The sequence below is a fragment of the Camarhynchus parvulus genome, chromosome 1A, assembly GCF_901933205.1.
Source record: "Camarhynchus parvulus chromosome 1A, STF_HiC, whole genome shotgun sequence".
Classification (NCBI taxonomy): Eukaryota; Metazoa; Chordata; class Aves; order Passeriformes; family Thraupidae; genus Camarhynchus; species Camarhynchus parvulus.
In genome coordinates, this window is record NC_044586.1 from 22,386,060 (window position 1) to 22,397,902 (window position 11,843).

At 59.2% G+C, this 11,843-nt stretch overlaps 1 protein-coding gene across 1 annotated transcript; it reads right to left on the minus strand.

The window, feature by feature from the left end:
- Positions 1-1,113: 1,113 nt before the first annotated feature.
- On the minus strand, positions 1,114-9,809 carry SUN2 (Sad1 and UNC84 domain containing 2). Its single transcript, XM_030961022.1, has 18 exons — positions 9,718-9,809; positions 9,214-9,370; positions 8,480-8,652; positions 8,198-8,332; positions 7,911-8,006; positions 7,660-7,753; positions 7,413-7,483; positions 7,026-7,156; positions 6,444-6,665; positions 6,286-6,363; positions 6,156-6,199; positions 4,936-5,101; positions 4,624-4,851; positions 3,178-3,262; positions 2,975-3,090; positions 2,662-2,829; positions 2,168-2,260; positions 1,114-2,052 (listed from the first exon to the last, which is right to left on the minus strand). Exons 2-18 carry the CDS (start codon positions 9,339-9,341, stop codon positions 1,939-1,941), a joined length of 2,142 nt encoding a protein of 713 aa, XP_030816882.1. The 5' UTR covers positions 9,342-9,370; positions 9,718-9,809; the 3' UTR covers positions 1,114-1,938.
- Between the last annotated feature and the right edge of the window lie 2,034 nt (positions 9,810-11,843).

Below are 11,843 nucleotides of genomic sequence, written 5' to 3' on the forward strand. Positions count from 1 at the left end.
TCGCAGGCTGGCATGGGGGGACAAGGCTCAGCAGCTCTGCCTGATGCCCATCAGGGGATGCTGAAAGGAGACGCTTCTTCAGCCCCTCGTCCTCCTCCTCCTCTATGCCTACAGTGCTTCAAGCAGAGACCACCAGAGTGGGAATCAATACATGGTGCTCTCACAGTGTCAGGGGAAGGATGGTACCAGCCCTGGATAGGGCTGAAACACTGACCATGAGCCCTTAAGCTTTTCTTTCAATGAAACACAACACAAACCTGGAGGCTGTTAACACCATCCAAGAACATGAGCCAAGCTGTGTGATGCAGGCCAGGAGGTGGAGGGGTCAGATGGCCCTAGCACCCCTCAGCCTGGGGAAGGTCCCTGTGCATCCTTCCTGCAAACCCCTGATGTGCCTCCACCCATCCCAACAGTACAGGCAAGATTTACATGCCCACTGCAGGCAGAACTCCCCCTCCTGCTCCAGCCCAGTCCTCCCACAGCCAGGGCTCAGAGAACAGTGCAATGCCAGTAAGGAGAGGTAGGAGGAAAAGGGAGCCCTTCCAAGAGAAAGGAGGTCAGCCTGCACAGCCATCTGCCATCAAGGACCCGAGAGCTGAGGGAGCCCTGCAGGGGGAGGTGGCTCTGCATGCTGGCACCTGCAAGGCCCCCCAGGAGCCCTGCGGAGCCCTGGGGCAGCAGCTCCACTTGCTGCTAACAGTCAAGTATACACAGATGCAGCCATGGGCAAGAGGCCACAGCCACACATTGCAGTCTCAGAGCACATCCAGAGCAAGGGGGGCAGGAATGCCTCCAGCACCCCACCAGCAGCAGTGCACACAGGACCCCAGCTTCCAAGTCTAGCTACCAAGCCACCAACAACGTGAGGCCCATATTTTAAACAGCTCTGCTCAATCTTATTCTAGCTTATCCTACTGTGTATGCTATTCTACTAAACAAAGCTCTAGCCCTCTCCACATCTAAGCCACTCATTCAAGTGGCACCACATAACATTCTCTGGTTAAGTACAAACAGCATGGAAAAAGTCTTTTTTCCCTTTGTTACTACAAATCCCCACCCCAAAAAAAACAACCCCAACACCCCAACTGGAAAATAGCTCCCCTCCCCACCCCTCTTTAAAAAAAAATATCAGAATAAACCCCAAAAGAAAAGCAGGCAACAGGAATTTTCAAGAGCATCACCAAGCTTAACACTGGGGAGGCAGCCAGCCAGGGAGGCCAACAGCATCAGCAAGACCCAACTCAGCTACTGTCAGCAGGAGGGCTTGAGTGGATGGATGGCAGCACACACCCAGGTGGGCTGTGCCACCAACATGTGCCATGTGCCTCTCCTCCTGCTGCCTCAAACCATTAGTTTTATGTTAATACTTCATTAATACTGTCTTATTTCCTCTCTGCCAGCCCAGCATTGGAGGGCTGGAAATCTTTACCCAAACCAACGCCAAGGCAAGAGAAGTGACCCTTGTGTGGAGGGAACTTGGTGGCCACGACCAGTGGCTCCCACCTACTGTGGCAGCACCGAGTCAGGCACCATGGTCCCACACTCCCATCTCCTGCACCCAAGCCCGCATGAAGCACATCACAAAATGACACACCCCTTTCCCAAGCCCTGGCCATGCTAGAAAGGAGTGGGACAACAGGGAAGAGGGGCAGCGCAAACCCGATACAAAGTTAGCTTAAAAAGTTAAAATGTCCCGTATGCACTGAAAACAAGCCAGGCTGCGCTAGGACCCACGTGGGATGCTCTTGCCTCACCACCCCGGTCCTTGGAAGAGTGAAAGCCTCACCCCTTCAACACCAGCTCTTCTCCTCCCCCCAGGGGAGCAGCTTCCAGGGGCGGCTGCTGGCACGTGCCAGGGTTTCTAGGTGCGAAGCAGTGAAGCAGCCGCGTCCCCTCCTGCTGCCAGCCCGGCAGCGTCCTCATCCCGCCGGGCCGGGGTCAGTGCGCCGGCTCCCCGTGCACGCGGAAGCGGTAGATGCACGTGTATTCGGGGTGGCCCCAGTTGCTCAGCACCCGCAGCTCCACCAGCTGGTATGTGCCCACGGAGTCACCCTTGGGGAGGAGGGAAAAGAAAAACCAGAGACTTTGAGGGCTCTCTGCGACTCAGAGACCCCAGAGGCCCCATTTTCTTCTCGGAGGTCAGGTGGTGCAGGGGCAAAGCATTTACCTCCAAGTAAAATGTTTGGATGGGGTCGCCATCGTGGTCGTAGGTGAACTGCCCAAGGAGAAGGCCCTCCTCCTCTCTTTCTTCCTTTAAGCCCTATGGAAGGGCAGGGAGGCAGAAAGGGAGAACCAGGGGTGATGCACACATCCAGGGCAGAAGAGAGAGAGGGAGACGCAAGCGTGCTCGGCCCCCGCTCCTGCTCTTCCAGGTCAAAATAGACAAATTGGAACAGGGACCAGTGGGGAAGGATGAAGGGGGGGGAAGACCAAAAGTTACACCTACTCAAGGCCCTTTGTCCCTGTGTCCCCCCCAAACTCTTTCTGAAACCCAGTGCTGCCCCTCTCCCCACCAGTACTGTTTCTTGCTCTTTTCAGGATAAGACCAACCCCCCAGAGCACCCCACAGCCAGGTATGGGGTTTGTTAGCCATCCCTTCCAGCACCCTCCCACACCTGGGTGTTCCCCCCACCCCCCTCAGGTCAGAGTGAGGGCACTCACATAGACAGCAAAGTCCTTGGGGGCACTGGGGATGGTCCCCTGTGGTGAGAGGGCTTTCGGGATGTGCTCCAGCGTCACGGCCGTGGGGCGGATAATGCTGGAGAGGCGGACGACAGCAAAGCCCTCGGAGCCACGGAATGCCCAGCAGTTCCCAGGGTTGACGTCTGGCTACGAGCATGGAAGTGAGACGCCAGCAATGTTACCACCATCAGAGTCATTTTTCTCCCACCAGCCTGGCTGCTGGCTTGGAGCAACAGCCAGAGCCCACTAAAAACCCCATGAGAAGCAGCCCAGGCTCCCAGCCAGCGCCCACCTGCAGGATGGCACGGGGGGACTGCGAGTGGTACCACAGGGGGATGCCAAACAAGCTCAGCAGCGCCGTCCGCATCTCGTAGGTCTCCGAGCAGCGAGTGTTGATGACGCTGGCCCCTGGCATGAGGGGATGGCAGCAGGTGAGCTGCAGGCCAGCCCCTCTGGTCACCTCCCCAGGACAGCTGGCTCATCCTGACCACCTACCTGCTGACTCGAGGGCATAGTCAACCATCCCCACACGGTCCTCGCTGTAGCGCTTCAGGGCCTGGCCCACGATGAGATGCACTTGCTGCAGTGGGAGCAGAGGACACAGGAGGGTGACAAACTGGGGCAGGCATCCTGCCCCCCACCCACCTGCCCCTGCAGGGACAGAGGGTGCGAGGACCTTCCCACAAAACAGCCACGGGACAGAACAGCCAGGGGATGAATCACCGTGGCAAAAATAAGAGAACACGCATTTGGCCGGGAAGGCTTGTTAGAGGTTGCTAAAAATACCCCAGGGGAGAGGAGCTGTGCAGTGAAGGGGCAGCACCCAGGCACACTGCACTTGCCTGTCCCCAGGAGGGGCTGGCCCAGAGGGAGGAGAGGTGGCACCACACACAACCTGACAGATCACCCAGAATCATCTGCTCGTCCCTCCTGCCCTGTCCCACAGGATTGATGGGAGCTCTCCCTGTCCAGAAAAGGAGGAGATGGCTGGAGCATCCATCTGGAGCCAAAGCCAGCCTCCTAAGGAGCTAGGACCCTGCAGCACCACTTTGGGTCTAAACTTTATGGAGTGCATAAAGCTCGTGGAGACTACGGGGACTGCTAATCCCAGCTTGATCCCTCCCCTCCACTACCGCCACAGGGAATTGCCAGCAGTTCTTTCCAAAGCAAGCAGGCTCATTTTTTCCCCTTGGTGTCATTCTGCTGAAATGCTTTGCACCAAACAACTCCGCAGCACTGGTAGAGAATGGGGATAAGCAAAATGCTCCACCCATGGAAGCCTTGATGGCACCTCTCCCACGTTCTGGGTGGGAGAAGCTTGGATTTTAAGATAGTAAGTGTGAATGCTGAGAACTGGTCAGAGAAGAAAGTCTGATAAACTTTCCCAGACATTCCTCTGGAAAGTTTTGAGAAAGTTCAGAGAAAGAATTAAAACAATCCCGCAGCTGGTGTTTTGAACTTGTTGTTAATTGCAAGATGTTTACAAGAAGGGTGTTGTTCCTAATTAGCCAAGGGTGTGAGGGATATTAACTAAGGACCAATCAGGTCCACCTTTATTGTAACTGTCTATAAAAAGAATGTGTGGTTTCTAATAAAACTTGGCTTTTGCCTTCTGAGGAGACACAGGAGTTGTGTCCCTTTATTCACCCATCCTCAATAGAACAGCGACAAGTGAGAGCCTTGCAGGGCTGCAGGTATCAGCACCTGTGACCCCTTCCAGAGCACAGAGCAAGCACAAACTGAGAAGGGAGTGGCAGAGGAGGAGTTTCAAGGGTGTTCTTTGCATCCTGTGAGCCCAGGATCAATATCCCAGCTGTGGGGGCTGTCCCAATGCCTCTGCCATCTGCCAGGCACATGTGCCAGCCCACTGCACGCACAAAGGGGGCACAATCCCCAACCCCGTGGTCATCTCATGTCCCCGGGGCTCAGGCCAGTACTCACCTCCTCTGTCACTCCTGCAGCCCCTCCTTGCCGCAGGGCCACTCCAATGCCAGCCTGAGCATCCCGTGCTGACAGTCTCCGGTCCTCCAGGACTTTTGCAAGGATCTTTTGCTCCAGAGCCTGGAGCTCTGCTTGCAAGTCTTCCCGCTGGAGGATGAAGGCAGCAGCACCATCCTGCTGGGACCGTGACAGGAACCTACTGATCCACACTGGGAACTGTGCCTCCACCTGGAACAGTGCAGACGGAGCTCAGCCTGGAGCAGGGACCCCTGCTTGCCTTTCTGCCAAACAGGCTGGGGACTGGGGACTCACATCTGCCCGCACTGTCTTCAGCTGCTCCAGTATCCCCTTCACGTGCTTCCCCATCACCTCCTGGTCTGACTTGAGGCTTGCCAGCTCCCTCCTCAGCACTGCCACCTCCTGCTCCAGCTTGCTCACCTCCTGCTGGAAGGTCCCCCGCAGGCTCTCCTGCACCGAGCTGCGCCGAGAGAAAGGTAACAAAACCTCGTGCCAGTAGCCCCAGTTCCCCTCTGCAAACTGGAGGAGGAGGTTCATCCCACATCACCTGTGCTCAACCCCTTCTCCAGACCCAGTTTTAATCCTAGTGGCAGTGACCTCTTCTACTGCATCCCATGGGAAAGCATCCCCAGCTCACCCCTCAGCTGAAGGACCACGTTCACAGTGATGCACAGCGACAGTGGCAAAGGTCATTGCTGCCATTGCTCTTGGAGCCCTGCTGCCAGCCACAGAATGGCAGAATGGGTCAGGCTGGAACAGACCACAGCGGGTCATTTGGTCCAACCTCCCTGCTCTAGCAGGGTCATCCCAGAGCACATGGCACAGGACTGCATCCAGACAGTTCTGGACTATCTCCAGTGAAGCAGACTCCACAGCCTCTCTGGGTAATCTGCTCCAGTGTGTGGTCACTGCACAGTAAAGTTCTTCCTCATATTCAGGTGGAATCTCCTGTGCATCAGTTTCTGCCTGCTGCCTCTTGTCCTATTGCTTGGCACACTGAGAAGAGCCTGGCTCCAACCTCTTGTCACTCTCCCTTCAACCACTGACACCGATGAGGTCCCCTCTCAGTTGTCTCTTCTCAAGACTGAGCAGGCCCCGCTCCTTCAGCCTTTCCTCATAAGAAAGATTCCCCAGTCCCTCCACCATCTCCGTAGCTCTCTGCTGGACCCACTCCAGGAGCTCCATGGCTCCCTTGTACTGCTGAGGAGCCCAGAACTGGACACAGCACTCCAGAGGTGGCTTCACTAGGGCTGGGTAGAGGGACAAGATCACCTCCCTCAACCTACTGACAATGCCCTTCCTGAGGCACCCTAGGATACCACGGGCCATTTTGGCCAGAAGGGCACAGTGCTGGCTCCCACAGACAACCACTTATGTATCCTTCCTTCCTTCCTTTCCCCCCCAGACTATGGCTCTTGATCTCTCTTTTGTTCCCAGCCAGGCCTGCAAATCCCTCCTAAGCCTGGCTGAGGGGAATTCACCCAGCTACCTGCCTGCCCCACAGCCAGTGTTACCTCTGCCACTCCGAGTTCAGCTGCAGCAAGCGTGCTTCCATCTCCTGCCAGGAAAAGGGAAGGGGTGAGGCCTGTGACACCACTGCTGAGGGTGTCCTGTCCAGGTACCACCACATGCTCCTCTGCTTACCCGGGAAGCTTGTGCCATCTTGCCCAGGCGCCCGTCTAAATCCCTCTGCACCTGGGCCCGGAGCACATCCAGCTCGCCCTGAAGGATGGGGAACAGGGTGGAATATCAGAGCCAGGCCCTGCCCACCCCCATCTCCCTGCAGTGCCCGTGTCACTCACCTGGAGCTGGTTGGCCATGTCGGAGCGGAGATGCTCCTTCAGCCCCGCGTCCCGGCGGCTCACCAGCCCCTCCAGCAGCGCAAGGATGTCCCCCGGGGGTGGCTCTCCCCCTGCTGTCACTGCTGCCGCCCCACGACGCAGCTCCCACCGCGACAGCTCGGCCTCCAGGGCCTCAAAGCGCTTCTCCAGGGACTGGAAGCGAGCCAGGAGTCGGTGTCCCCCCTGCAGTGACAAAAACAGGGTGTGATGCAGCCCCCCAGGGAAGTGCCTGCTCCACAGGACCCCTGTGAAACAGGACCCTGACCACCCATTCCCCAGAGCCAGTGGCATCTTATTCATCTGTTGCTTCACAGGAAAAGGCAGATGGTTCCCCTGCTCCATCCCAGGGACACCCCAAGAGTGAGATGGCCACAAGCTGGGGGAGCCAGTGTGGAGCCATCATCTGCCCTGTTCTCCACCATTCCTCACATCCTGGAAGCAATTGTTCAGCCTTGGATCACTGCAAGGCACTCCCACACCCCAGCTCTCCCTGCAAGGCACTCATCCCACCTGGGCCACCATCGGGCCTTTGCTGAAGCTCACCTGGTCCAGCGTGGTCAGGTCCCCTGCCCCAGGAACATCAGAGGAGGAGGAGGAAAGCTTTCCAGCTCCCCACCACGGGAAGGAAGGCAGGCTGAGTGTCGACAGCCCGTACGGGTAGAAGTACCAAGCTCCTGAGCACAGAAGGATGAGATGGTCAAAGCCACAGGCTGGTAATGGGCCACAGTAGTGGACACGGTGGACATGCAGAGGCTCAGCCATCAGCATGTCCAGGGATTACCAGGAGACACTGGCATGGGGATGCAGATGGAGCAGGTTACCAGAAGCCATGAGCACTGAGCTCCAGGCCAGCCCATCCCCCAGATGGGGCAGTGGGAGGCTCTGCACTGCCCCAGATCGCAGGGCAGCACATCAGGGGAGGAGGCTCACCGTAGGCGGCAGCAGCGAGGAGCAGGAGGAGCAGCAGCAGCAGCAGGGACCTCTTCAGACGTGGGTAGCGCCTGGAGCATGGAGAAAAGAGAGGTGCCTGAGGACTGCAGCCACCTTCCATCATCTTTGGATGGGAGCCAGGGGGAAAGCAAAGACACCCACCTCCCCCAATGTGCCTCCCCTTTCCAGGGTTCTGCAGGTTTCCCCCACGCTTCCCCCATGCTGGTATCCCCCCCAGCACACTCACCTGGAGAAGGGAACGCTGTCCAGGTGGGAAGCCGTGCCCGTGAGGCGGCGCCAGGCCCCTGCCAGCCCCGAGAACAGCCACCCCATGAATCGAACTGCCAGGAAAAAAAACAAGCCTCAGGAGGAGTCCTGACAGATGTCCCCTCCATGCCCAAGGGTGGCACCACAAGGGGATAAAACCCTCCACCCAAACACAGAGCAGCTGGAGAGTAGAGATGCTGCTAGAAGTGCCCCTGCCAGCCTTCCACTCACCTGGGGAGGTGAACACCTGCCAGAGGAAGGAGCCCACCCGGGAGGCTGCAGTTCTCAGACCTGACCCGGAGCTACTCTGGCCTGAGTAATAGTGACCTGGAAAGGAAGCAGCAGGTCACCAATGCAGACAGCATCTCAGTGCATTCCTCACAGCAAAGTCTTTGCACTGGGGTGGCATCTAGAGGGGACTGGCAGCACACTGGGTACAGCCAGGCCCTGGGCTGCCAGTCACCCGGAGGATGCCTCCCCTGCATTCCTACCAGTACAGACAACTAGTGCATCCCTACCAGCGTAGTCGTCCTCCGAGGAGTACCCAGATGAAGATGTGTAGGTGTCGTACGTCTTGCTCTCCAGCACCCCATTGATCTTACTGGACTCGGTGTCCCCTGTGCCTCTTCTCCTTCTGGTGGAGAGCTCTCCACCTGCCCCAAAACACAGAGTTCCACTGAGAAATCACCCACCACCACTTCCACAAAGGGCAACCCAGTCAGCCAGCCTGGGCAGTTGCCCCAACACTCTCCAGTGTCCAGGGAGGTCCCGAGTTGCCCTAGGAGAGCAGGAGGGCTCACCCCAGTATGTGCTGCTGTCCAGGTCATCATCCAGCATGGAGCTGCCCAGGGCAGCAAGGCCCCGGCTGCCCCCCAGGTAGGACTCGCTCATCATGGACTCGCTATAGTAGGAGGTTTGGGTGCTGGGGGCGGGAGAGAGGCGCTTTGTGCTACTCGATTTCCTCCTGATCGTCCTGCGGGAGGCGAGAACAGGCTCATCAGACATGTGCGCTTACAAGGTGGGGGGGGTCACAGTGCACTCATGGGGGGAAATGGGGAATTCACCCCAATCCCTCGACCATCATCGCTTCCCTCCACAGCGGATGGCGGCAGCTTTCGGAGGCTGCAACCTCTGCTTTGCAGAGGCCTCCCGCCCGTCCCGGGCATCGCTTCCGCTCGCACCGCTGCGGTTTTCCGGCCGGCACTCGCAGCGCACCTCCCTCCTCCCTCCTCCTTCCTCCCTGTCGCCATCCAGCTGCGGCTGGGGCTGGCACCCGGCCACCCACGGCGGGCTCCCGTGCCGGGCCCGGGGACGCAGAGGAGCCTGCGCCGGGAGCGCGGGGCTTTGGCCGGAGCGGGGCCACGGCCAGTGCCGAGGCGGCCATGCCGGAGCGCACCGGGCTCACCGTCATGCTCCTTTCGCGAGCCATCCTCACAGCCCACGCAGGAAGGTGCCCGGTCCCTGGTGTGGGATGGACTGCCCCGCCCGTGTCAGATCTGGGCAGGGGGAAGCCCCCACTCGTCCCCCCACTAACCTGCCGGTGGTCTCCTTGAAGGGGAGCTGTGTCCCACCCAGCAGAGATGTGCTGCTGCTGCTGGTCGTGGCATCATCGTCCCCGGGGTAATAGCGGCTGGTGACAAGGCGCTGGCTGCGCCGGGACATGGCGGCAGCAGGAGGGGAGCTCGGCTCACCTGGGGGTGGGGAGAGGGCGGGCGGGAGAGGGAAGTGTCAGTGCCAGGGTCCCTGGAGGGACGCAGCCAGCGGGATCCCACTGGCGGGGACCCCGCCCCTGAGGCAGGGGACCCGGCCCACACCGAACGCCGTCCCGAGCTGGCGGCCGTGGGGTGTCCCGGGATGGAGCCGCCCCCCGTACAGGCCGAAAAACCCCCTCGCCTCCTTTCCCCGCGCGTGGAGCGGCTGCCCCCGGCCCCTCCGCGCCCCCGGCCCGACACATTATCCCCCGAGGCCCGGGACGGAGCCGGCCCGCCCGCAAGCCCCCGCCTTTGCCCCGGCCGCGCCGTCCCCCTCGCAAACGCACCGGCTAGTGCCGCGCAGCGGGGAACGATTCCCTCCGTCCTTCCCGGCCGCTCTCGCCGCCGCCGCCGCCGCCGCCGCCGCCGCCGCTCCCTTTTGTTTTGCGGGGGAAGGCGGCACCCGCCTCCCGCCCTCCCCCCGGACACCCCCGCCGCCGCCCCGCCCCGCCCGCCGCCGCGGAGAGGGGGGCAGCCACCGCTCCCCCGGTCTCTGGGGACCTCTTCTTTATCATCATCGGTATTGCTATTTATTATTTTCATCGCCACAGGCATATTCTTTTTATTTATTTTATTTTATTTTCATCATTTGGGAGGGGGCGATGATGAGGGCCCACCCGCACTCTGCTGCCCACCGGGACCTGATCCCCAAACGCCTCAGCGCTGGGGCTCCTCCGCCGTGCCCAGCACGGGCAGCAGCCAGCCCACGCTGCCAGCCAAGGGCGTGGGTGATGCCAGCCCAAACTGGGAGCTCCCAGGTGCAGGGCTGCGCTCCAGCCCCGTTTGGGCTTTTCTGGGGTGGCTGGTTTGCTGGTCCTGGTGGGGTGAGAAATCCCCGCACCCCACGCCGAACCTGTCCCTGGGGCGTGGGCAGCCCCGCTCGACAGCCGTGTGCCCACGCCGCCCCGACTGGGCGGGCGCGTTCTGCTGCTCCCGCTGCCACCGCTCTTCCCCACGGGCGGCTGGGCAGGCTCGTCAGCGGCGTGCGAGCCAAAGCGGGCTGCTCCCGTGGGACCTTGAACGGACCTTGTGCAAAGTCAGCCGGCTGGAAAAAACAGCCATACCCCCCCCAACACACCTCGCGTTTCAAATCTGACGGCGCCTCGGAAAAAGATTTGCCTGGGCGAGCTCTGAGAGTCAGGGCAACTGGCCACCTGTGTGTGGACGCCGTTGTTTAGACTATTTCTGTGGGCACGAATGGTCCCCCTGGGCTTGGATATGGGGCATAAAGATATTTATAGAAAGAGTTAAAAAAACTACGAAGCTGGCAAAAGAGAAGTAACCTATTGCAAAACAGCCCTGAAACCTTTTCCTCCGTGTGCTGGGCTTTGGGGCACAAGCCAGGGCAATGGCAGGAGGACGTGCTGTCAGCACTGGGGGGGCACATGGCAACAAACCCCGATTCAGAATCCCCAGCCCCGTTGTGTAACGCAGACAGATCCTCTTTGTCTCCCTTTTCTTTTTTTTTTTTTCTTCCTTTTGAGCCCATTTTTTGTTCCAGCCAAAATCTCTGCCTAGCTTTTCCAGCTCCATCTCCCACTGTGCCAGCTGCCCTTTTTCACCCCCTCCCGTGGCTTCCCATCCCTTTGCAAGTGTCTGGCTGGGACAGAGGACATCTCCTCTCCCCAGTGGCACCTTTATCTCTCTGGCCATGCAGATGGCAATCCCGTGTCCCAACCTGGGTATGCTGGCAGTGGCTGTCACAATGGCACCTGCTGCAGCTGACGTAACCCGGCGTGGATTAACCCCATGGGAGGCTCAGGGGATAAGCTGGGTGCTGAGCCACCAGGCACTAAGTAGGGTGCACAGCCCCAGGTCAATCCATCCCCTCCTCAGGAGCCATTTTTTTGGGTGTGAAGGGAGTCAGTGGCAGTTCCTGGGGGATTTGGGAAGATGCTCTCAGGGGAGTGGGGTTTGTCCTTGCTGCATCCCTGGTCTTGTGGAGGAGGTGGTGATGTCAGAGCCATGGGAGTTTTTGAGTGGGTGTGGGAAGACTGGGGCAAAGATAAGTGGTGTGTAGCTGGGAGCTTCTGCCTCATTTTCCCCACAGCAGCAGCGGGGAGTGTCAGCTCTCTTTTTGGGGGTCACCAAACATGCTGGGGGTGGGGCAGAAGGGGTGGGGCCAGCTGTTCCAGTTTGGCGGTTCTTGCTGGGGAAAGGCAGGAAAAATTCCTACCCTTTCCTAAAAGGCTTTGGAGGGCTGAAGTGACACGTCCAGGCATGCAAGAACAGGCCAGGGCTGGGAAAGCAGCCTTGGTGGGGAAGATCACAGCTCGTGTCTTCTCCACTAGGCCAACCTTTTTATTTAAATTCCCTCCCTGTCCCACCTATCCTTACAACCTGCTTTCCTGGTTCATCACTCCACCAGCTCCAGCACCACCAAAAGCTGAGGCTGCACAGAATCAGAGCTGCG